Source organism: Sciurus vulgaris, assembly GCF_902686455.1.
Source record: "Sciurus vulgaris genome assembly, chromosome: 13".
Classification (NCBI taxonomy): domain Eukaryota; kingdom Metazoa; phylum Chordata; class Mammalia; order Rodentia; family Sciuridae; genus Sciurus; species Sciurus vulgaris.
In genome coordinates this window covers 13,173,576-13,196,705 of record NC_136474.1, presented here as the reverse complement: position 1 = coordinate 13,196,705, position 23,130 = coordinate 13,173,576, and the positions used below count along the sequence as shown (strand labels likewise).

Below are 23,130 nucleotides of genomic sequence, written 5' to 3'. Positions count from 1 at the left end.
CCTGGGTGGGTCCCTGTGTGTATGGCCCGGAACCCACACTTAATGAATGGACGGGTTCCGGAGGGCAGGGGCCTTCAGTGAGCACGTGGCCTAGCTGCCTCCCAGACACCCCTAGGAAGGCAGCTGGCCTGATGGCCCTTAATTTGTTCCTGTAGGGAAGATAGTTCAAATACGCTGCCTTTGTTCCTATTAGTTTTGTATGAATTTTAAATATGCCTGCTTATGATTTTGTATGGCACCTGAATATTGGTAGTTAAAATATCAATTATTACCTATTCAATGAAACAGTGTGAAATATATATTTGTTATATCTAATCATAGATTCATGGCAGCCAATTAAAGTTTTAAGGATCTGCTCAGGGGAGCTTGCATGCTTTTCTATTTGAAGGGAATAGAGAAATAACACAGTACATAGTGTCTGTTCATCACCAGTAAATTTATATTTTCTAATCCTTACATTAAATCAATCAAAAGAAAACTTTTTGGTGACTGTAATTTATCTGTTTTAAGAAACTATTTGCCTCTAAATGAGTCTATGAAAACTTAGTGAGGCTTCGTTTGATGTAATGAAAAACTCAGTGTGTTTTTGACAGACAGTCCCTCCTTTTTTTCCGATTTCTTCGTACGTGCTTAGCTGTTAGGAAGACGTGAAAGCCTAGCCCAGGGTCAAGGAGCTGAGTCGCCCTGCGGGGTGGACCGCTGGTGCATGTGTAGTTGCAGACTCGGTTCAGTGCCTTTTCCTGGCCCCTGCCGTACCTTTGCAGTCTGTCTAGACCTGCCCCTGAGTTGTTAGAGCGTGGTTTTCAAATGTGCTTGCTCACTTTCTAAGAATTAATGTTTGGACATATTTCATTTTAGGAGAAGCAGACAAACAGAAAGCCAAGGGCAAAAAAAGGCAGTGGTGGCGGCCTTGGGTCGATCATGCTTCCAGTAGGTTTCTCGATCCTCTTCCAGTCTCACCGAGTCTAACCCTTATATCCTTGACCAGAATTCAAGCTCCCTGTGACTTGTATCCCAGGCACGGTTTACCCTTGTGACTTGATAGGGGTTGAGCGTGGGAAAGCCGCTGTGTCCGTGGGCCTGGGACCTGCCGTCGGCTCCTCTGGACCAGCTCGCTGCTGCGTAGCTGCCGTGTAGCTGCAGAAAGCTGAGCGGTGACCGACAGGCTCACAGGCACGGCTCAGGGGAGAACTGACAGCTCTGTCGTCCAGGTGTGAGGCTGGAGCTCTGCTGGTATTTCCTTCTGGCCGAAATCCCTGGTTAGAGTGAGTGCGGGCTCCTCCTTGGCTCCTGACTTGGGCTCCAAGGCTCTGGGGCCTCTTGGGAAGGCACTTGGCATGGGTGCCACGGAGCCTCCCCTGCCCTTCCCCAGAGCTTCGGTGTCGTTTGCGTTTAAGTTCTTTTGGCAACATGTTAAGCATAAAGTTGAGTATGACTTACAATGCCTGTGCCTTCCCACTCTGCCTCCTCCCCAGTCTCTGGCGGCTCCCAAGCTGCACTCTGTTCTCCCATGCCCATGGGGGGCACAGTGGACAGCCAGCTGCCCAACAATGACACTTGGTGGCCTCGTGGAGTGCACTGCACTGCCCTGCTGGCCACAAAGTGAAGGAGCAGCTACAGGCTCACAGGCTGCCTTTGTTCTGCTTACCAAGGAAACTGTCACCTTGGTCAATGTCATTGTCGTGCATCTTGCCCTCCTTTGATGTGTTAGAATATCAAAGATTATTATTCCGAAAATTAGTCCTAATGCCTTCCCCTTTTATAGCTTACGGGCACACATCTCCAGACCGCCAGACAAGGAATATCACCAGAGCTCAAAATGCCTCACAGTGGGAGGGACCCCGCAAGAGGCGCATTCAGAATCCTTAGAAAGCCAGTCCCCAGACCTAGTGCCTAGCGTCACAATGATCTGATGTGGCTTCTCTTACTCCAGAGGTAATTCCCCAAAAATTGGAAAACTAGTTTAATGAAATCGGCTCAGTATTTCTGGATGCAATTAAATTTTATCCCCAATATTGAATTTCAGCATTTGGACAAAAAATGAGTTATAAAGACTTTATTCAATTTTATGCCCGAGTCAAACATCAAAATGTTCAAGCAGAAGTCCAGGGTGACTCCTCTGCTGATTGTCCTTTGGCACGTGAGCCCTACCAGGGACTGGCCATGCTGTGTGTGGACTGCCCACTCCTGTCAAGTCACAAGCAAACCGTGCCAACCTTTGTCCTCAGAGGGCCTTTGCTGGTGCAGAGACCTGTCCATCTCAAATCCGTGTCGTGTTGACTGTGCAGCCCCCGCTGGGACCAGTCCCAGTGCAGTCACCGGGGTGGTCTTTCCTTTTCCCGTCTCAGTGTCGCACTTTCAGAGGGATTGGGTACGGTCTTTGCTGATCGTCTTGCAAGTTGTTAATGATGCGAAGGACTTCCTGTGAAGGTCACTGAAGTTAGCCTTTTCTGATCCATTTCACCCTCATTATACCACATTCTCAAACACTGGCATTCACCAAGTGTGCCTGGTTACAAAACCTGACTGCGCAATAATGCAGGGCTATGTGTGGCTCATGGTTCGGACTCAGATTCTGAAAGTGGTGTACTTTTTCTGCAAAACCTCTTTTTCCTCACAAGCCCAAGAGGCATGCAAGGAAGAGCATGTGTAGTTTACTCTGTCGTCTGATGCGTTTCAGAACTTACCATTCCATCTGGAAGAATTTTATGAAAGCCTTTGTTCTCATCTGTCGAGAGCTTTCTTAGCAATGCCAAGGAGAGCGTGTGCAGTAGATGCCACCTGTGAGCTATGACGTGTAACACGGCCATGCTCTCGTGTCACGTTGGCAGCAGGTCTTGGTGTGTGCCAAGGCGCCACCTCTCCTACGTCCATGCCGTGTGCATACACGTGGCTGCATTATTGCTGTTCAATGATACCTTCCAGCACGTGCTGGTGTGCACCCCATCTCAGCACTGCCTGAGTGAAGACCCAGCCTGGCTTCACTGATGAATTCCTCACCTCGAGGGCCAGGTGTCTGAGGACACAGCTGGCAGGATTTAGAAGGCCGGTTTCACACCGGCTCAGCTCAGCATCAACACCCGCAGTGCCTGGGTGGACAGAGTGGAGCCAAGTCTCCCCCACGCCCAGAGCTTGCCTAGACTCTCTTAGCTTTGATTCAATCACAGTTGAAAAGACTTCACAAGCCTTTCCTTGTTTTCAATGTGCAAATTCCACTCACTCACATAACAAGTTAGTGACAGTTCCAACGATAAAATCAAAGCTTCGCTGGGCTCGCCCTGTGCGTGAAAGTTACAGAAGGTATGATTGAATACGACCATAGCTACTGTTGATTTTGGAGCCTATAATGAGGGTAAAATGCTCCGTCTTGTGAGACTGTGTTTTCCCAGATGACCGTGCGATGCAGTCCCTGTGACTTTCAGGCGACTCTGGGCTTCTGTAAACGCATTTCTTCACGGTCCTCCTCACTGTCCAGCGTAATGCTGTAACTTTGGTTTGTTCTTGCTTATTCTCACCTTGTGTTGTATTGCATTTATTCCCTCAGGCCTGGACCCAGTACTCTGGGCCTGGTTTTTTCTTCAAAATAAAATCAACAAATCAGTGCTTCTGTTCAAGGATATAAGGCCCAATTTGTTCACTCTGCGTCTTCATGAATGGAGGCTTCAGATTCGTCTGAAATCATGGGCAAAATTACTTGACTTTTGACCACATTGAGTGATATTCAAGCAACTGATTTGAAAACAAGCCAAGGTTTTCCATTACCTCACGACACATAAGTCCAAAAGAAAACTCAGACATCGAAAAGAGGCCCCACGTCTGCAAAAAAAGATTTGTTTTCCTGCAACGATGGTACAGTTCTTGTAGCATCAAGAATGCAGATGCTGGGTCTCTTTTCTTAGATCCACTTCAAACCTATTGAACTGATAGAAAATTGAATTTCTTAAATTCCCTCAACCCTCTGGACATTCCCGTGTTCTCTGCTCCCAGCTCTTCCCCCAGGTGTTGTGTTTCTGCAGGGAAAGTAAAAGACAAGGCAGAGGTGGTCATGACTGCTCTGTGCCTCCTGGTCCCCAGCTCCGCCCCAGCCTCATTCAGTCCTGGGGAGTCCTGGCGCACCGAGGCTGGCGGCATGAGCCGAGCGGACCTGGGCGTCCGGCGGCTCTGTAGATGCAGCAGGCGGTGTGGCTGCTGTTGCTGTCACTGTCCTGTGTGTCCCCCTGTCTCGTCCTCGTGGCCCTGTGTGTTTTGACTCTCACATGTCCCGTCCTGTGTTGTCTCGTGTGTCGTGTGGAGAAGCCAGGTCTGCACGGTGTGAGTGAAGCGGCAGGCGGGCCCCACGGCTCGGGTCCTGAGCCCCCGCAGGCCTCCCCCGAGCCGCCGGGCCCGGCCTCCGCTTCACCCCGGCCTTGTCTGAACCACCGGAATCGCTGAATCGCGAAGCAGCATTCTGTCACGTCAGTAGCGCCCTGGCCGCTGCAGAGTCGGCCTGAAGGGAGGACGCGGGATCAGTCCCGCGAGGCCGGCGCTCGGGTGGCGCAGACAAGGCCTCACGCTCTGTGGGCGCCCGTGCGTCTCCTCTCCTCCTCTGCCCACCTCTCTCGCTGTGGCCTCTCGTGGACGTTTGTGTTTTGTAGGGCATTTCGTGACTAAGCCCCCACTGATCCCATGTCTCTTTCAGGAAGTAAGTGGATATTTTGTTTTGCTTAGTGGTCAGGAGTGGAGATTATTATTTGTTTGAAACGGACAGTGAAGAGGAGGAGGAGGAGGAGTTGAAGAAGGAAGACGAGGGCCCCCCCCGGAAGTCGGCGTTCCAGGTAACTGGGCCTGGGAAGGGTGGGTCCCCGGCCGTGTGGGAGCTTCCCGCCGCAGGCCCAGCTCCTGCTGCTCCCCTACCCAGCCGAGCAGCTTCTGACTGACGCCTGAGTTGTCTGCTGCCGGTCACGCTGCCGTGGGCCCCTCTGGGCAAAGCCATGGTCACCTGCAAGGTCAGGTTTCTGTCAGGCCTGGGTCCCCTCCGTCGACCGGACCCTCACACTTTAAACAGAAAACAAAGCTTCACCGGGCGAACTTTCTTTCTGTTGTTGCAAATAGAGATGAAGCTCTCTTTGGCTTTGCTTTGGATTGCTTGAATGGACTTAGGTCTGTGTGTGAAAGAGTCGGTCATGAGAACGAAGTCCTTGCTCCGCTTTGGATCAAGGGTCCGGGAAGTGTCGCTTCAGATTCTGGAACCCAGCCTCGTTGCAGGGCTGAGACAGGAGAGTGTGCTGCCACACCAGTGAAGCCTCCAGCAGGCTCCGCTCCCTCCAGCTCAGCTCAGCCCGGCGGGCACTCAGCAGCCCCAGGGTTAGGGGTGCACATGTCATGAAGGCTGTTAAAGATGAGGCTGTGTCCCTAGCATCACACTAGATGAGAACCCCAGATGCACCTCTTGTACCAGTGAACCACACGGTGACACCATCTTTTCCCATTTCTGATAGGAGGAGGCACACAGACCAGTCTCCATGACCACATGCATGATGTACCCATGACAAGGCCATTGTCAGCTTGCTGGCCAGGCCTTCTTAAGCTGGGAGGTGCAATCCACCCGCCTTCCCAGTGACACTGCAGAACTGTTTATCCATGGATACACCTTGGTCTGATGCTGTCTTCCTGGCCCTGTTGCCCTGTGTAGGCTTCTAGGTGACCGAGTCTGTGCATGTGTGCAGCTGGCTTGCCAAATACTAATGACTTGACTTATTGGCTTCCTTCTAACGACTTGTATTCTAGCTGTCACTCATCAAGCAGCACAGGAGGGGACGTGAGACATCTTCACCTTGTTTGATGAATCATGTGCGATGGCGGATGGTCTTCTTTATTCCTCACTTACAGGCAGAGCACATTTTATTCTAGCTTCCGTGACTGGCACATTGCGACCTCGCTGATGTTATTGGTAGAGACAAACTCATTTGCCTTCGTCTACTAACTTGCTGGTTTTTGTCTTTTCCTACTAATCACTCTTGCTTTGTCCTTCTTTGTAGAGAGCTATTGGGAAGTTTGCGTCAGCCATTTTAGCCTTGCCACAGTCTGTCATTAAACTTCCCAAAACTATTCTTCAGTATTTAATCAGAGCTGCAAAGGTATTTCCCGTTTTACTGACATGTAGTGTGTGACTTTCTGCTCCGTAGAACTTTAGATAAACATCACCTGTGTCTGCATTTTCTCTATTCTATAGATCGTACAATGAAGGAATTACATACATGTAACGTACTAGCACTACTTTTCCACAAAGAATGCTTAGAAGCCAGATTTCTTGTTTGATTTCTGATTTTTACGCTGACACAGAGACTATCGAAAAATAGAAAGGGGAAATGCAGACACGCTTACGCCTGTCCTCCTCGGGGTTCTGCGTAAGTCGCGTCTCATCCTTGAAGGGTCACATTGCATGCGTCCATTACAGTGAGCCAAGCCTGTGATTATGTTTCTCAGAAAGCTGGTAAAATTCTGCACAAGTTGATAAGAGACTCCTTTGCCTCCATTGCCTCTTCGGCCTCCTTTCCGTCTCCGTCATCCTGGGTGGAGTCTGGTGGTCTGGCTTCTGCTCTCAGGGCACCTGCTCAGCCCCACGTGGACCCCGGCTCCTCCCCCGGTGGGGTCTGTAACCGTGCTTCAGGCACGCTGTTAAACACGTGAGCACACAGAAGTCTCCCAGCTGCTTGTGCCGCAGCCATGTCACTACTGGAAACCATCACTAGCAAATGACAGTGCAGGTATTTTCCAGAACATTCTCTCTCCCAAACTCAGTCAAGGACAGGCCCTAAACCTTTGGTCTAAATGCTCCTCGAGAGTGAAGCACATGGTTGGTATAGTGACCTCAACCCATGCATCACCGATTTTACCTGGGATCTTATTTAGGTACAGCTTCTGACTAGGCAGGTCCTGCAGTCTCTTGGCTGCCCAGTGGCACTGTCCCCTGCTCCACCTGAGTGGCAGGGTCCAGCCCTCCAAGCCCCTTCCCTTCTGACCGGCCGGCTGAGTTTTCCTTCAATAATTCCTGTACTGCTTCCCTATGGCTTTTCTCTTCTCTGGTAGGACTGTAACGAGTCTCCCCATTCACGTTTTAAAATGCATTTAAATGAAAGATTATAATGTGGTATCTCCTGTCTTATTTTTAAAAACTCACCTTCTGATGGGCATGGCTGCACACATCTGCCATCCCAGCAAGTCAGGAGGCTGAGGCAGGAGGATCACAGGTTCAAAGCCAGCCTCAGCAACGTATCAAGGCCCTAAGCAACTTAGTGAGGCCCTGTCTCAAAATAAAAAACAAAAAGGGCGGGATGTGGCCCACTAGTAGAGCACCCCTGAGTTCAATCCCTGGTATCAAAAATGAATAATCATCTTCTTACAGACAGCGCAAAGAAGGAACTGGGTAACCCTGAATTCGAGCACAGATACGAGAATCTGTTTCCGTGAAGGAAATCCACTTCGACAAAGCTCTTTCCGTTTTAAAGAACACATACATTTTTGCATAATAAAAGTTAAGTGGAAAGAATCGTATTTCCCCCAATACAGATAAAATTTACGATAAAGTCATTTGAAATAAAATCTGTGCTAAAGTCAGGGACGCACAGTGGCCTTTTGGTGAGCCTGAGGGTCTTTGACGGGCATTTCCACAGAATTTTCCACAGATGATCCGTGCTGTTAGTGCCCGATTCCCAGACAGACCAGCCAGTTGGTAACAGACAGTGGGACCCACGAAGAAAGTCCAGGGAGAGCCTCCTACCCCTTCACTCTTCTGTGGAGAGGGGTTGGAATGCGTCTTCTCGCAGCTTTTCTGACCAGTCAGACAGGGCAAAACTGACGTTGCTGGAACTGCGGAATGTTTGTGTTTCAAAACGTGAGTGTTCAGATGACTTATCTGGGCCAGGTGCTGTGGCGCACGCCTGTGATCCCAGTGGACTCGGGAGGCTGAGGCAAAAGGATCACAAATCAAGGCCAGTCGCAGCAACTTAGCAAGACCTCCCCTCAAAATAAAAAAATAAAAGGGCCAGGGATGCCGCTCAGTGGTAGAGGACCCCTGGCCTTAATCCCCAATACAAAAATATAAACACACACACACACACACACACACACACACACACACACACACACACACACAGGGTTTGCGAAATCTGAGTCCTCAGCTCAGTGTGTATCCTCCATCCTCAGTCACTGCGGGCCGCAGTGAAGCCCCAGCCAGAGCCCCTGTCTCAGGGCCCGGGAGGCCCTGCCCTTCTGGAGACGCCAGGCTGGCCTTGGCCCCCACTCCCTCCCTCCCCACCAGCTCTGTTCTTCAGAGGAAAACGATTCCCCCAGCTGTGGTCCTGCCGCACTAACCAATCCTACTTACCTTTGTATTTTCTTTTGAGGATTTTTTGATTATCTAAAAAAATACTGTGACAACACTTTTTCTCTGAAGGAAATGTCACTATACGTTGCTCTTACACCTGAAAATTCCTTACATTGAGTCGGCAGATTCTGTTCAAAACCACCCATATTGTGCGGAGGCAGATTTGCTTCTCGTGGTACTAAACCTGAGAGCGGCCTTGGGAGAATTCTTGGCCCACAAGCTCAGTGAACATCCCCATAAATCCCTTTACCTGGTCCTTCAAATTCCATTTAATCTTCTCATCTTAATAAAGATATTTTGACAAAAAGTAGGAAATATTTTCTACCCCTTGGGTTTATTACCCAGAAATGCTACAGATTCTGCATCTGTGTTCATTGTCCAACTTGGACTTCTATCTGCGAGGCAAAAGGAAGTGTTCTTTCTGATAACTGATGGCCCTTTCCTTGCCATGTGGAAAGGCCGAATCCCTCTTTATTTTCTCCTGACAACACAATACCAGTAATTTATTTATGCTGTGTTTTTCAAAGATTCCAGAAACCTGAAAATAACTTAGGATGAAATGAATATATCTGGGTTCCCAAGCGTTCCCATGAAGCGTGCCTGACGTTATCGTCACCGTAGGAAACCCAGCTTCCCTGAGGCCCGGGCGCGTCTCTGCTGCATGAGGAGCATGGTGCCTGGCTTCCTGGTTGCTAGAGGGCTGACTTCCTGGGTCAGGGTTTCTTTTCGTTTCTTCTGCATGATTCTGGAGACTCAGTGGGAGGCTGTTCAAATCGCTCTTTCCTGATTATCGGTTGTAGTATGTTCGTGCCACTGTTTTCAGATCTCGAGTGCAAATGAGAAAAGACACCAAAACCACCACAGTTTTCTTCCTTGCTGTTCTGGAATAACTGCTTAACCTTGCTGTCACATGATTTTTCCTCTAAAAATACTGATCAATCTGCAAAGCCCTCTCTCAAGTTGCTGGCAAGGCCGCCATGCACAGGGAGGTCCGGAATGGGCAAGACCATTTCCCCAAAGTAAGGTGGTAGAGAAGCACTTGGTTTGACCCAGAAGTTTCTGTGTGCTGGCAGAATCACTTAGTGAGGCTTCCACTCGCTCCTACTATGTGTAGTGGAAAGACTCGGCAATGCAGTGTCACAAATGGCTGTGCTGCTTGGGACTCGGGAGAAGCGATGGTTTGTATGTACCCCAAGTCTGTCTCACGATCCTCTGTGACACCAACTGAAATATGTGTTCATAACTTCCGTTTTCCTGTTACACCTCCAGAGGATGAAATAGCACCCCCAGCTTATGGAGAGCGGGAGGGAGGTGTGTTAGAAGACACTGCATATCTCCCCAAGTTAGGAAGCTCCACGTAGGTCCCTTTTCTTTCATTTCAAATGACTAAAAGGCCGGAAAATAATTGAATTTTCTCCCTTCAGTTTGTCTATCAAGCGTGGATTACTGACCCTAAAACAGCACTCCGCCAGAGGCGGAAGGAGAAGAAAAAGTCCGCAAGAGAAGAGCAGAAGCGGAGGCGCAAAGGCTCTGGGGAGGGTGAGTGTGGGCACAGCAGTCAGGACCAGTGCTGGGCCCACCCAGGCAGACTGCCTGCAGGGGCAGGTGAGCTCCAGGGGACCCTCACTTGTCCCTCAGCACTCAGAGCTGGGCACACAAATGGACTGAGAGAAATACCAAATCCCAGAAGGTGGGGAGGGGAGACAGGAGCCAAATCAACCCGGAGAAAATGGAAGGAAGTGAACTGAGTTCAGGTGATACTAAGTAACAGAAAAGGAATAAAAGACAGGGCCTCCCGAGTTAAGTTAGAAGCTGCTCTTGGGAAAAGTCAAGAAGAGCTAAACTTCAGCAATTTGATTCAGAAAAGAAAGGTTGGGGAGATATATTTAAACAATACTCAGGAATACACAAAAAATAGACAACATATTCTCTAATGCACAAATAAAAATATTGAAAAAATAAAGTTAGGAAAAAGAAAAAGGACATATTGCCAACATTCAATTCAACATTATGCCAAGACATGAACACATTTCTAAGGAGAAAACACCACCAAGCACCAAACCAGGTTGAAGGGCAAGCTGCACACTCGGGATCCTGTTTCATCATATGTGAACGTAAATGGACACACACACACACACACACACACACACACACACACACACACACAGGAGATTAGTGTTCTGGGCATGAGAGTAATGCATAAAAAGCAACAAAAGGAGAGTTCAACCCAATAAATGAAATAAGTCACAGACCAGAAAACAAAAATGCCCAACAGGTGCCAAGTCTCACTAGCAATATGTGAAATACAAACTAAATATTTTGACATACTGGCTCTTTGAATTATTTTTACCTGTTGGATCGGCAAGAGCCAAGACAGGTTCCCTTTGGGGAACTGGTGGGAAGGAAGGTACTTGCACGGGCCTTGAGTGGTGCTGTAAAGGGGCACATCCACCCGGAAGGGCTGCATGTCAGCAGCTATTAAAACTTCAAGGTCCGTGTAGCATGACAGCTCAGCCCCCCCATGGGTGGGTGGCTTAGAGGAAGGAGTGGATGTACGTGTGCCGAGTCACGTCCGAGAATACCCATCGAACATTGGGGTTTAGAACAAAAGTTCAGAAACATCTTAATTGTCCATATTCAGAAAAAAAATAGAGTGAATTTGTGTCAACAGATGATGTCACACTGTTCAGTTATTTTAAAGTGGCAAGGGTGGCTTTGAAGTGGTGTGGAGAGCGACCCCAACATACTATAAAGTGCACAACGACTCTGCACAACTGCGTGCACATGGTGAAACCATTCTCAAAACAGGAAACCAAGGTCCAAAGTTGCATCTTAACGGATGCCTGTACTGTAATGGTGTCCAAAGGCAAGCGGAAGATCAGGAAGGACACTCGGCACCTTAGTGACAGTGCTTACTACTGAGAGAGTGGAGCCTCGGTGGTACCTGGTACCGTCAAGATGAGCTGTTTTGTTCTGATTATTTAGGAAGAAAATGTATGCACAGATTCCTTGTGAAATTAAAAAGGTAGTCAAAAAGTAAAAAGAAAACAATTTCTAAAGTAACTTTAGTTGCACAACCTCTCGTCCTTTTGACCTTTCTTCCCCCACCCCCATATGTCCTGGCAACCTTAATATTATTTTACTTAGTTTCAAAAGACAAAAGCAATACACACTCTGTGTAACAGGTGGCAAGGAGGCAGGCCTCGGTCTGCCCAGGTGCAGAAGCGGCAAACCCTAAGCCCTGGCTGGGCTTGCCCGCCTTTGTTACGGCCAGAAGTCTCCTTTACGGGTTTTCAAGACTGACTTGAGGCTCCACAAGTAACTCCTGTACTGTCATTAACGGCATGTCACACAGGCATAGGTGTGAGCCAAGGCGGAACGTGAGCTTTCCGCACCTGAGGAGTCGGTTCTCAGAAGCGGGTTACTGGGCTGAGGGACGTGGCGCTTAATCGTCCCGACGTTTCCCAGGAGGGCTCAGTGACCAGATCCCTGAGTCCTGTGCAGGGGTGTCCTCCCCCATGGCTTCAGTCCACGGGTGTCACTGCTCTTCCTGTCTTGTCTTTCCAACGAGAGAAGATGGCCTCCATTTCATCCAACTTTGGGTGATTCCAAGGGGCTGCGCGCTTTCTATCTCGGGTGTTCTAGAACTTGGGAATCTGAGGTTGAGCACTCGTGCTCTTCCGTGTGGCTCTTGGGATGTTGGCTCTTTCCTCTTGGCGGGTGTTCCTTTCTCAGGTGTCACACGTGTTCTGCCTGCTCGCTGCTTACACTCTGACTTGGTGTGTGGTATGCTGCAGTGGAATGATTTTTAATTTTCGATGTCCTATGTGTCTAAATTTCTCATCGTAATTTTAAGGACTTCATGTGCTTGTTATTCACCTGAAACTTAAGCACATTTTCCTGTATTTCCTACTTAGTTTTTTTTTTTTTTTTTTTTACATCTGAAATTTTTAGCGATTCCATGAAATAGAGATCTTTTCTAAATTTTCACATGAATACGAAACTGTGTTATCCCTACTCATAAAGTGATTCTTTCTATTGGCGTTAAATTCCACTCTGGTGGGCATTGAGCTCCACTTGTCCCCAGGTGTGACTCGGGGCTGTTTCTGCTCCACTCTCCTGTTGAGGCTGGGCCACAAGCTCCTAGTCCAGCAGCTATGGTGTTGGCTCTGAAATTTAGCCAGGCCAGCTGCCATCACTACCCCTTTTGAACTATGTTTGTTATTCGCAAACACTTGGTCGTCCAACACTCTGGCCAGTTCCACAACGGTGTCCCCTGGTCGTCTTGGAGTTGGCTCAGCACTGCATGTTGTAAAGGTGACTTCCAGGCAGGTGCTCTGCTCCTTACCTACAAACCGAAGACAGCAATGGTGTACACACACTGGCTCTGGAAGAAATCCACACCCGCTCCCCAAAGATCCACTTGGTACCTTCTTGGACCAAGCTGACATTTCCTCAGTTCCCTCTGGACACATGAAGCACACAGTATGTCTGAAGGGGCAGGTGCTGTTCAGTGCTCAGCATAGCGGCTGTGGGCTGCTTACCACAGCCCAGGGGCCTTCAGCTAGCCCTGCCTTGCAGATGAGCAAGTGAGGTCCCAGAGAGGGAAGCAACATGCCTGAGGTCACACAGCCATTCAGAAAGTAGCAGGTCTAGAATCCATACCAGACTCCTGGGCTCTAGTGCCCCTTGTGTTAACCAGCCCAGAGACAAATACAGGAAAAAGAATCCAGTGACTCAGGAACTACAAAGCTGCACTGAAAACCTAAGCTAGGCCAAACAGTGTGGACCCAAAGGAGACGGGAGTGCCTGTGTTCCAGCGGATCGGACGTACTGGGGTGTACGGAATGGGATTCTGGCCAAAGGCACCACAGTCCTATCTGAAGGCTCCAGAGCAGGTTGGCTTTGCTGACCAGGCAGGAAGTGAAACCACTATAGAAAATAAGATGGGATCATAAGACTGACCAGACGGCAAGTTTGAAAAGGCTAACTGAAGTCAGATCAGCTTTTCAAACCTGCTGTTTCAGGGCTACCAGATAAGGCACAAGATGCCCAGTTAAATCTGAATTTTCTAATTAAGGAACAAATAATGTTCAGCTTACGTACAGTTTGCACGAATTTTATGAACTATGCCTACATTAAAAGTTTTTCTTCTTCATCTCAAATTTGAACTTAACTGAGTGTCTTGTACTTTTATTTGCTAGATCTGACAATCTTAACCTTAAATTATAGGATAAGAAACAAATTGAAACCCTGTGATGTCTTATTCAGATATAGCAAACCAAAATGGGTTAACATCATCCCAAAGACCTAAAAATTAAAATTTCATAGTATACATCTGGAGTTGGCACACTTTCTCTGAAAAGGGCAGGTAGTAAATATCTTAAGTCTGGCCATCCATGGTGTCCGTTGCTACTCGACTGTGTACCTGGGAGGTGAAAGGGGCCGTAGGAAGTTCGCAGCGGGCTTAGCTCCGGCCACAGACATTTGGATTTAGCATGATCTTTACATGTGCAAAATACCACTCTTATACAGACCTTTTAAACTATTAAAAAATACAAAGATCAGACAAAACTCATAAGCTATCTAATAACAGCCAGCCAGCCAGACTTGACCAGGACGTATAATTCCAATTCTTTGGTGAAGAAAATCTGAACCCTGGAGCATCAGATTAAGTGAGACAAACCAGACTCAGAAAGTCGAGGGCTGTGCGTTTCCTCTCTGGGTGGAGGGGATACTGAAGACGGAAGGGAGACGTGAGCGTGGCCAGGAGGGCAGCAGGGGAGGGCGGAAGGGAGCCACAGGTTGCTTGTGTCGGGCTGTCACCATGAAGCCCGCTGTCATGTGCAGTCATGATGCACAGCAAGAAAATGTCTTGACAACCTGAACTCTGAATTCGTATGTTTCCCAGGAGCTCTTAAAGTAGGCAGGACACCCTGCACTGCATCATAAACCTCCCGTTAACCTAGAGGAGTAGCTTTGGCATTTCATTACCGGAAGGACCTAACTCATCTTCCTGGAACACTTGGCAGGTGCGGTGGAGTGGGAAGACCAAGAGGACGAACCAGTCAAGAAGAAGTCCGATGGACCAGGTGAGGACCAGAGACGGGTTTGAAAGTGAGAACTGCCCAGGAGTTGCCCAGCGGAAGACTCCGGGAAGCCCTGAACAGCTCTGTCTCGGGAGCTTGCTAAACAACCAGCATCCCTCTTATCTCACCTCCGCTGAAACTGCAGGGACTCCACAAGCACCCTAGCCTTGGTGCTGCCTGGGAAAATGCTGGATTAGTGTCTGTTTGAAAAGCCCAAGGAGAGGGGGCTCTAGTGAGCAAAGCCCAACGTCCCCAGAAGCCATCAAAGAGTGGCAGAAAAAGTACTGGCAATTAATCTTTCTTTTTTTTTTTTTTTTTGCATGACCTTTTCAATTTATATTCTCAGTGCCTAGTAATTGTGCATATGTATGGGGTGCAGGGTGACGTTTAGCTACATGTATACCTTGTGTGGCAATGAAATCAGGGTAGTCAACGTATGTGCAAACATCGGTCATTTCTTTATGTTGGGAACATTCAAAATTCTTTAGTTGTTTTGAAATGTAGCATCAGTTACTGTTTGAAAAAGCACTGAAGGAACTAAGCGGCAGGTGAGAAGACGCGGGGTGGGAAGCGGGCTCAAAGCTGGAGTCCACTGCCCCGCAGCACCAAGGGACAGGCCCTGTGTGCAGACTTCCGGCCCAGTCCAGGCCCCACTTGGGTTGCACCAAGCACGAGATCTGGAGAGGGTCTCTCCAGGTAGGATGAGAAGCAACCTCCCAAATCAGCCTCTCCCTGCGCTTCCCAGCCTCCACCCCGTGCAGCATCTCGGCGTGACTGACAGGCTCTGATACTCCGCCTCAGTCAAGGCTGCCATCTGCTGGCACCAAGTGGGCCTGGGGCAGACATCCTAACACCTCTGCCGTCCCCACCCACACCCCCTTTTCCAGATAACTGGATGGGCAGCCTGAAGCCGGATAGTCTGTTTCCCTGAAAGCTTCGTGTGCTGATAGCAGCTGACCCGTTAGATACCCACCTGGTGTCCAGGCCCTTTTCCAAGACCTGCAGCCATATCCACTGGTTCAACCTCCTCAAAAACTCTCCTTCCATTTAACAGATAAGGAAATGGAGGCACAGGAGATGCACTAACTTCCCTAGGTCCTACCCCCACACAGAGTTAGGGCTTAACTACAAGGAGTCCGGATCCAGAGTCTGTTCTGACTCCCTGCCCTCCTGCCTCTGTGGTTGACTCCGGGGTTGGAGATGGCTGGTAGTGTGGTTCACTCAGCACTGCAGCCGTTCTCCTCCGACAGCAGGTCCACCGCAGAGAACAGCGAGCAGCAGGGTTCCTCTACCACTTCTAAGGAAGGAGCTGTGGCCAGGACAAAAGAGAAGTCACAAAACACGGAGCTGCTGTCCTGTGGCACATCGACCTCCAGGGGCCACTTCCCCCTCAAGTCGACACTGAGGGCCATAGTGTCTGCCTCCATGGCCACTGTCCCCTTGCTGCGCGTCTGTGCTCAGAGAGCAGGGCCTCTCCTCCTGTGTGAGACTGTGGCGTGGGACACGGCTGCACTAAGGTTCAGGCAGAGCCGAGGTGGCAGGAGACACCTTGCAGGGACCGAGGGACGTCAGGCTTCCCTGGCTGCTGCCCTGGGGCTGGCCGAGCCGGGCAGCTCAGGACCGTCTCACCAGGTCTGGCTTCCATCTCCTTTGCCAGCCTCCAGCTTTCTTCCCCAGTTCCTGCCGGAGCTCCAGAGCCCCATAATGTGGCTGGATAAGGCCCCTGGCTCTTCCTTGTCCCTGCCTCGCCCACCTGGACCCTGTCCAGCGGCCAGGAAGTTCACGCTACGCTCCCTGAGGTGCTTCCTTTTGAAGAGAGCCAGACTTTGCCTCAGAGTTCTGCTTCCCTCCCAGGCCACCTGCCTCAGAAATAGCTGTCCTTGTCATCACAGAGCCAACTGTGATTCACACCATGGCCTTTGGAGCAGAACCGGCTAGTGGAGAACAAGAACGGTCCCTTGTGGCCGGGTCTGACCACACTGGGTCAGGGCCCAGCCAGCCACACCTGGGCTCCTTTCCCAACTGAGGAGCCCTGGCAGAGCTGAGGGAGCAGGGCAGGCAGCTATGTGGTGCTGGCCATGGTCACTTTGCTTGTCCTGGGATGTAGGTTCGCCGAGCACGCGACGCTCTTTCCATGTACCTGCACATCGTGAAGTAGTGACTGTGCTCCAGCAAAACTGACCTCCCGCCCCCTCCCTTGGCGACCGTGCATGTGGCCAGGGCAGCTCAAGTCTGCCCTTACAGAGCTCAGTGCAGATGGAGCGCGTCTGTCCCGATTCTGCACACAGTCGGTACCTTGAGGGGCCTCGTGGGGTACCCCAGGCCTCCCACAGTCACTGACCCCGGAGTCAGGGACTTCCCACATGGCTGCAGGTCCACACCTTCCTCCTGGGCTTCACCTGCCCTCCCCAGGTCCTCCCCACGCCTGCTCGCCTGGGTCCACGCTTCCCTCCTGAGTTCCGAGTCCAGAGGGATCCTTCACACTGGCTTTTCTGCATCTGGCTCATTTCATTTAAGTGATGTCCCCAGCGTTCACCCATGTTGTCACAAATGACAGGCATTCCCTCTTCCAAGGTTGATGGATATGCCAAAGGTGAGGTCACCACTGTGCGACCTCGGCCTGTCATGACACCAGGGAGCTCAGGCTGGTATCCCCAGCTGAGGGCTGGGGAGCCACACCTGTGGCAGAGGGGTCTGTGAGCTCCCAGGTGACAGCCGTCCAGCCGCACCCCCCCCCCGGTCATGGCCACTGCCAAGGACAAGGACCCGAGCATGTGGGCGCCTCGGGGCTCCTGCTGATGGGACATGAGTGACGGGACAGGCAGCTCAGTGTGAGCGGATGAGGGAAGTCGGTCACCTGTGCAGACAGGCACCCTCCGCACACTGAGCTCTTTAAAGGTGGCAGGGCGGGTACAGGGTGAAGAGTCAAGTTCACAGCAGCACTGCTGAAGAGCAGAGCATCGACGTCCGCTTGCTTAGCCGGGCGGACCTGCAGTGCTGCCCATGAGCGCCCGTCTCTGAAGGCAGGCTGCTCTAGTGAGCCTGTCGCGGTCGGCCCGTGTCTGCAGGTTCCCCCCCTCACACACGCAGCCGCTGGCAGCTCACAAAGGCTCCGAGAGCAATCGCATCCGCACCGACTGTGCACCGGCATTTCCTTTGTCCTGACTTCCTGAAAGCACGGCATGCCACTGCTTACCTGGCATTGGCATTGCATCAGACACCATGCCACCTGGATGACTCACAGCACGCGGGAGGCCTGTGTGGGTCCTGCCAACACTGTGCCCCAAACGCTGGCAGTCTGTTACCCGTGGGGTCCTAGAACAGTCCCCTTGCATATCAAGGGACAACTAACGCTGGACCCCTTTTGACTGACATTTTGGTCAAACATTGCAAATTCCACCCTCCTTTGGCCTGGGTTCCGCCGCTACATTGGAAGGCACCACGGTGGCCTCCTGACCGTGGGCCTCCTCCGCGTCACACTGAAGATCAGGTGCCCGCTGCTCACCAGGGCACAGGGCAGGCACCAGGTCTGCTCCGGTTAAACCCCTGCGCCACAGGGCAGCACGGTCGCCCCCGGCATCCTGTCCTTTGCAATCTTGTGTGTTTCCTCCTCCAGATAATATCATCAAAAGGATATTCAACATCCTGAAATTCACCTGGGTGCTGTTCCTGGCAACCGTGGACAGCTTCACCACGTGGCTGAACTCCATCTCACGGGAGCACATCGACATATCCACCGTCCTGAGGATCGAGAGGTGCATGCTGACCAGAGAGATCAAGAAGGTACCGTGCGGGCACAGTCCCTTTCTTCTTCCCACAGCCAAAGGACGTTTAAGGTCAGCACATCGCCCCATTCAAAGTGCTGGGGACCAGAAGTGTTTCCGATGCCCGGTGTACGTCGGTATATACACAATGGCGTGCCTTGCGGGCAGGGACCCACGTCTCCCACACACGCCCGAAGCTCATTTCATGCCAGATCTTTGTGAGTGGACGCACATTTCAGTTGCAACTGCACTGAGATTGGGCGTGATTCGCCACCTGGCAATACCTCTGCCCTTAGGGTCTCTGATTTTCGAGCATTTCAGATTTCAGCCTAATGAAGCTCAAGCTGTATCTGAAACTCTAAGTAAGATAAGGCAGAATCCTTCCTTTCCAGGCAGTCCTTACATAAATCCTTGCTTTTCTGTATATTTACATCTACTCCATGCTCAGGAGTAAGTAGTCAAACACCACACACCTTCAAACAGGGCTGGTCTGTTTGTTCTGTATCTTTCCCTCACCATAGTTTACAGGCCTGTAGACTTTGCTGTGTCCTATGAAGAATTATAGTTTTAATCTGGGAAGTTTCATCTGATACATCTAGAAAAATTAGCATGTGTGCAGAGAAACAATATGCAGTAGTCACGTACATATGTGTAGACCCTTCTTAACAGTCCATTTCTGGGACAGTTACTAAGAGTTAGCGAAGCTGTGTACATATTGCAGGGATTGCTTGTTTAGAATTCCTACTATCGCTGAGTGACATGAATGACCCCACAGGAGCTGATGTCAACCCCACCCTGCCTAGATCACCTTAGTCCTGATTCCAGTTGGCCTGCGGGCTCAGAGTCTGTGCTGAGAAATGGCAGGCAGGGCACAGGCAGAGCTTCCGTGAGAACTGAGGCCTGTCCCTTGTCCGCAGGGCAACGTCCCGACGCGGGAGAGCATCCACATGTACTATCAGAACCACATCATGAACCTGTCCAGAGAGTCGGGACTGGACACACTGGACGAGCAGCCTGGAGCCACCCCGGGGGCCCAGACAGCCCACAGGATGGATAGCTTAGATTCCCATGACAGTATCTCCAGGTATTTCACTTTCTGAACAGTGCATTTGCCTTTGACCCATGTGATGAGGTGGACGTCATCAAATATGAGGAATGAATGAATGAATGAGGTGGAAGCTAATCAAACACTTGAATGGCGTCCCAGGCCCTGCAGGTGCTCTCCATCCATAGAGCAATGTCAGAGGAACTGTCCTCACCTGACCAAGCCAGATGAAAGCAGGTATCAATCATAAGGGATAAGAAACACTTATGTAGTTTGCAGGCACATGTAGAGATTTCCAAGCCAGGGGCAAATAAAATCAGCCCTTCCCGATCCCCAAATTACCATTTGCACCAAGGACTGAATCTGCTACCTTTCAAAATGACCATTCCACAGAGTCTCCCATACTCGGGTTTTCTACCTTCTCTTGCTCTCTTTGATATTTTCCTTTCAGAATTGTTACCTTAGGGCTTAGGATAAAAGTTCTAGGAACTATTCTGGTAGCTTCCGGCCTCTCTTGAATGTTGAGAGTGCTTGCACTGTTCCACAGCAGGACTGCAGGTGACCTATGCCAACAGTGGCTGTGCATTGTGTGTCCACCGTGGGCCAGCACTGGGCACTGCACGTGGGTGGCCTCGTCTTATCAGATCCTACAAGATGCAGGCTGTTGCCATCCCTGTTTTACATAGTTCAGTTCAGGGCCAGCTGAGAAACCCACTCAGGCACATAACTGGAAGTGGAAGAGGAAGCAGACCCAGGATCCAAGCCCTTGGCTCAGCTAGGAGCTCAGGCTCTCAGCCACAGCGGTGTGCTCTCCTTCTCTCTGCATTCCTAGCCAGCACGCGACTCTTCCGGAAGCCCCCCAGCACCCTGTGTTGTGGGTCGCAGCTGAGCAATGTGTCAAGCTGGCTTCTGAGTCCCAGCAGAGTCTCTGTCCTAGGAGGAAAAACAGCATTGCCTCGGCGATTCTCCGGCCAAGAGAGTCCATCTTGTAGTCCATCTTGTAGTTGTATCTCCTAGGTCAAGAATCATACCACTGAGGATGTGTGTGTATTAATAATTGTCATTACACTTGCTATAAAGCACCTCTTCTAGGCCAGATGCTGGGCTCAAATCTGGGACACACCCATAAAGAAAGGGATCGAGCCTGAGACCAGGCCACAGCCTCCTGAACTGCTGGTCTGGAGCACCAGGGAGGTGCCCTTGACCTGCTGGTGTCCAGCTCTGGGCTGACCTGGCCACTCTGTACCTGTGGCAGGGCCTGAAGGCAGGAGAAGCCCTGGTCCTTCACAAACACTGACCAAGTTTCCAGACAAGTAGAGGCAGGAAGCGAGACAGGTTGATAAATAACAAACTCGAAATGGAATCCAGAAATTAAAATTGCAATCTAAGTGGGGAGAGGTGGTTAAACTTTTTTTTTTTTTTTTTTTTTTTTTAACCTTGAAGTGATGTTTTTAACTGTGGCTAATTTACTGTTTCCAAGCCTTTAATCAGGCCTGGTCTTCTGCCACTCAATAATTACCCATTGATGCAGATGGTATGTATTGGAATAGAAAGCTACTCATTATATATATATACAACTAATATATATATATTAGTTAAAACTCAAGCTTTGAATAGTATTATGCTGAAATCTCATTTTGATTTTTAAAACTATATCTCCATGCATATATTGATTTAAATGTAACATTTGTACAGATAAAACTGCATGAATATATCCCTTCCTATTCTCTCAAAATAGATACTGATTCTATTGAAGTCTTTCAGGGATAACAAATGAGATTATATTTTTCCTTTAATTTGGGAATAATTTTGCTTCTTTACATGTTTCAAAGTCACAGATACCTCAGCCATGACGTGTTTTTTGAGACCAGGGAACAAGAAGGACAGAGACCTCTCAGGGTTCCTAGGTCAAGCTATTTCCTATGGAGATTCTGTCTAGGATGCGTTTAATTCCTAGGATAAAATAATTATTAGAGAAATGTGTCCAGCAATAAAATACCTTTTGGTTCTCATTCTTCCCGAGCAGATGCACATTTCTGAACCCATTAGTGCTGCCCAGTTACAAAGAGAGAACTTGGTGAGGTGCCCTGCCGTTGGCCAGCGTGGGCACTGTGTCCTGTGCCTCCTTGAGAGCACCCTACAATTGAGCAGTTCCAAGGGGACTTTAGTCTTTTCTGACAGGCTTTAAGACCAAAGTTGTGATCTGGTAGTTTATTGTTATTTTTTTGCAAACCAAAGTAACTATTCTATTTGGAAGCTGCCAACCTTCGTTTGTTCTTGTTGCAAGAAGTCTCTCTACATCTTTAGATCAACGTCATTAAATGGAATTGTTCTCTCTTCCATTCATCTTAAGCCAAAACTTAACGTCTCTTTCACCCCATTCTCGTGTGCTCTCCTGTGCTCCGGTTCATCTCCTGGCAGTCTTCCTTGAGAGAAGCCGGGCTGGGTGCAGCCGGGTAGAGGTGTGCTGAGTGTGCTGAGGCCTGGGCTTGACCCCACCTGGAAGCAGCCGTAATCACAGCCAACAAGTGCAGGTGTCACCAGGTGTCATGGGGTGGGGAGGCATGGCCCGTCCCTGTGAGCCGGCCGCTGGCCGTGCTCCTTCCTGGTCATAGCACCCATTGATGGTGAACCAGGGCTCTCCAAGTTCCCAAGCCCACCCCTTTTAGAAAACCTACTCATGACCAAACATGTTTTCAGATAATCAGGGTAATTGTGAAAGGAATCCCCTCCGGGTCTCTAGACGTGCTTTTTCCAAATGATATTCCATTCATTCATTCATTCGTTCATTATTTCTCACCATTTACAACCGCCCACAGCCTTCAGCTTCGGACAGTGCCTCTCTGCACATGGGGAATGTGGACTGGGATTGATACTGTATTTGAAAAAGATGAAAATTTATTTTCACATATTGAATTCCAAAACAAAAAATTTCAGACCGCTGTGATTAACTTAACTGAAAGTCACGTCCACGTCCATCTGGAATTACTTCTTCCCGCTTAGTGAAGAAGGTGACTGTGCATGCAGTTATATAATCTGATTATTAGATCTTTGCATCGTTTCTTCAAGAAAACGTGTGTCCCCTGGTGTGACTCAGTGTTCTCCTCTGCCCTTTTATTCCTCGGCCTCCCCCCGGCCTTGTTCCATAAGACGGATACTCTTTCCACCTGCACCTCTAGGTTCAGCCCCTGAAAGGAAACACGTGGAGTAGCTTTCTGTGTCAATTTTCACAGCATTAACCGCGACTAGCAGCTTGAACCTCTTTTGGAACTCCGTGAGCCACGTGAATCTGCTGGTGTTCCAGAAGGGGAAAATTCCCCCAAATACAAACTTTTTCCATAAGATTTTAAGGGTTTCATAGGCTTTCTGAATCTCATTCAAGGGCCTGGATGGAGAATAACTGCTTCACAGTCAAACTCTGAATCAAAGGAATCAGAAAGAATATCAGAAAGCTAACTGAAAATAAATTTTCCATAAATAATCACATGCGATTCCTAGGCTAATGATTTTTAACTGCATAACATATGCAATAATAGGTCCAATTAAGTAAGCAAATATTATAAATCAAAAAACTTAGGAGGAAAAAGAAAGTCCAGTTAAAATCAAATCAAGTAGCTGCTTTTAAATCTGACCTAAGATCACAAATAAAAATCTATCCACATGATCAAAAACTGTGAATCAGAGCTGGGGTTGTGGCTCGGTGGTGGCGCCTGCCTAGCATGTGTGAGGCACTGTGTACGATTCTCAGGGCTGCATATAAATAAATAAATAAATAAATAAATAAATAAATAAATAAATAAATAAAATAAAGGTTCATCAAAAACTAAAAAAAAAAAATTATTTTTAATTGTGAGACCAGGAGATATT

The 23,130-nt window shown here is 49.3% G+C and overlaps 1 protein-coding gene across 1 annotated transcript in view; it reads left to right on the top strand.

Annotated features, from left to right (window-relative positions):
* PIEZO2 (piezo type mechanosensitive ion channel component 2) overlaps window positions 1-23,130 on the top strand; it is a 356,262-nt gene that overhangs the window by 302,011 nt on the left and 31,121 nt on the right. Inside the window, exons 31-37 of the mRNA XM_079108940.1 lie at window positions 859-930; window positions 4,708-4,814; window positions 6,018-6,116; window positions 9,790-9,904; window positions 14,398-14,457; window positions 18,071-18,237; window positions 19,136-19,302. Of these exons, the coding sequence (XP_078965066.1) occupies window positions 859-930; window positions 4,708-4,814; window positions 6,018-6,116; window positions 9,790-9,904; window positions 14,398-14,457; window positions 18,071-18,237; window positions 19,136-19,302 (787 nt within the window). The remainder of the gene's footprint in view (window positions 1-858; window positions 931-4,707; window positions 4,815-6,017; window positions 6,117-9,789; window positions 9,905-14,397; window positions 14,458-18,070; window positions 18,238-19,135; window positions 19,303-23,130) is intronic.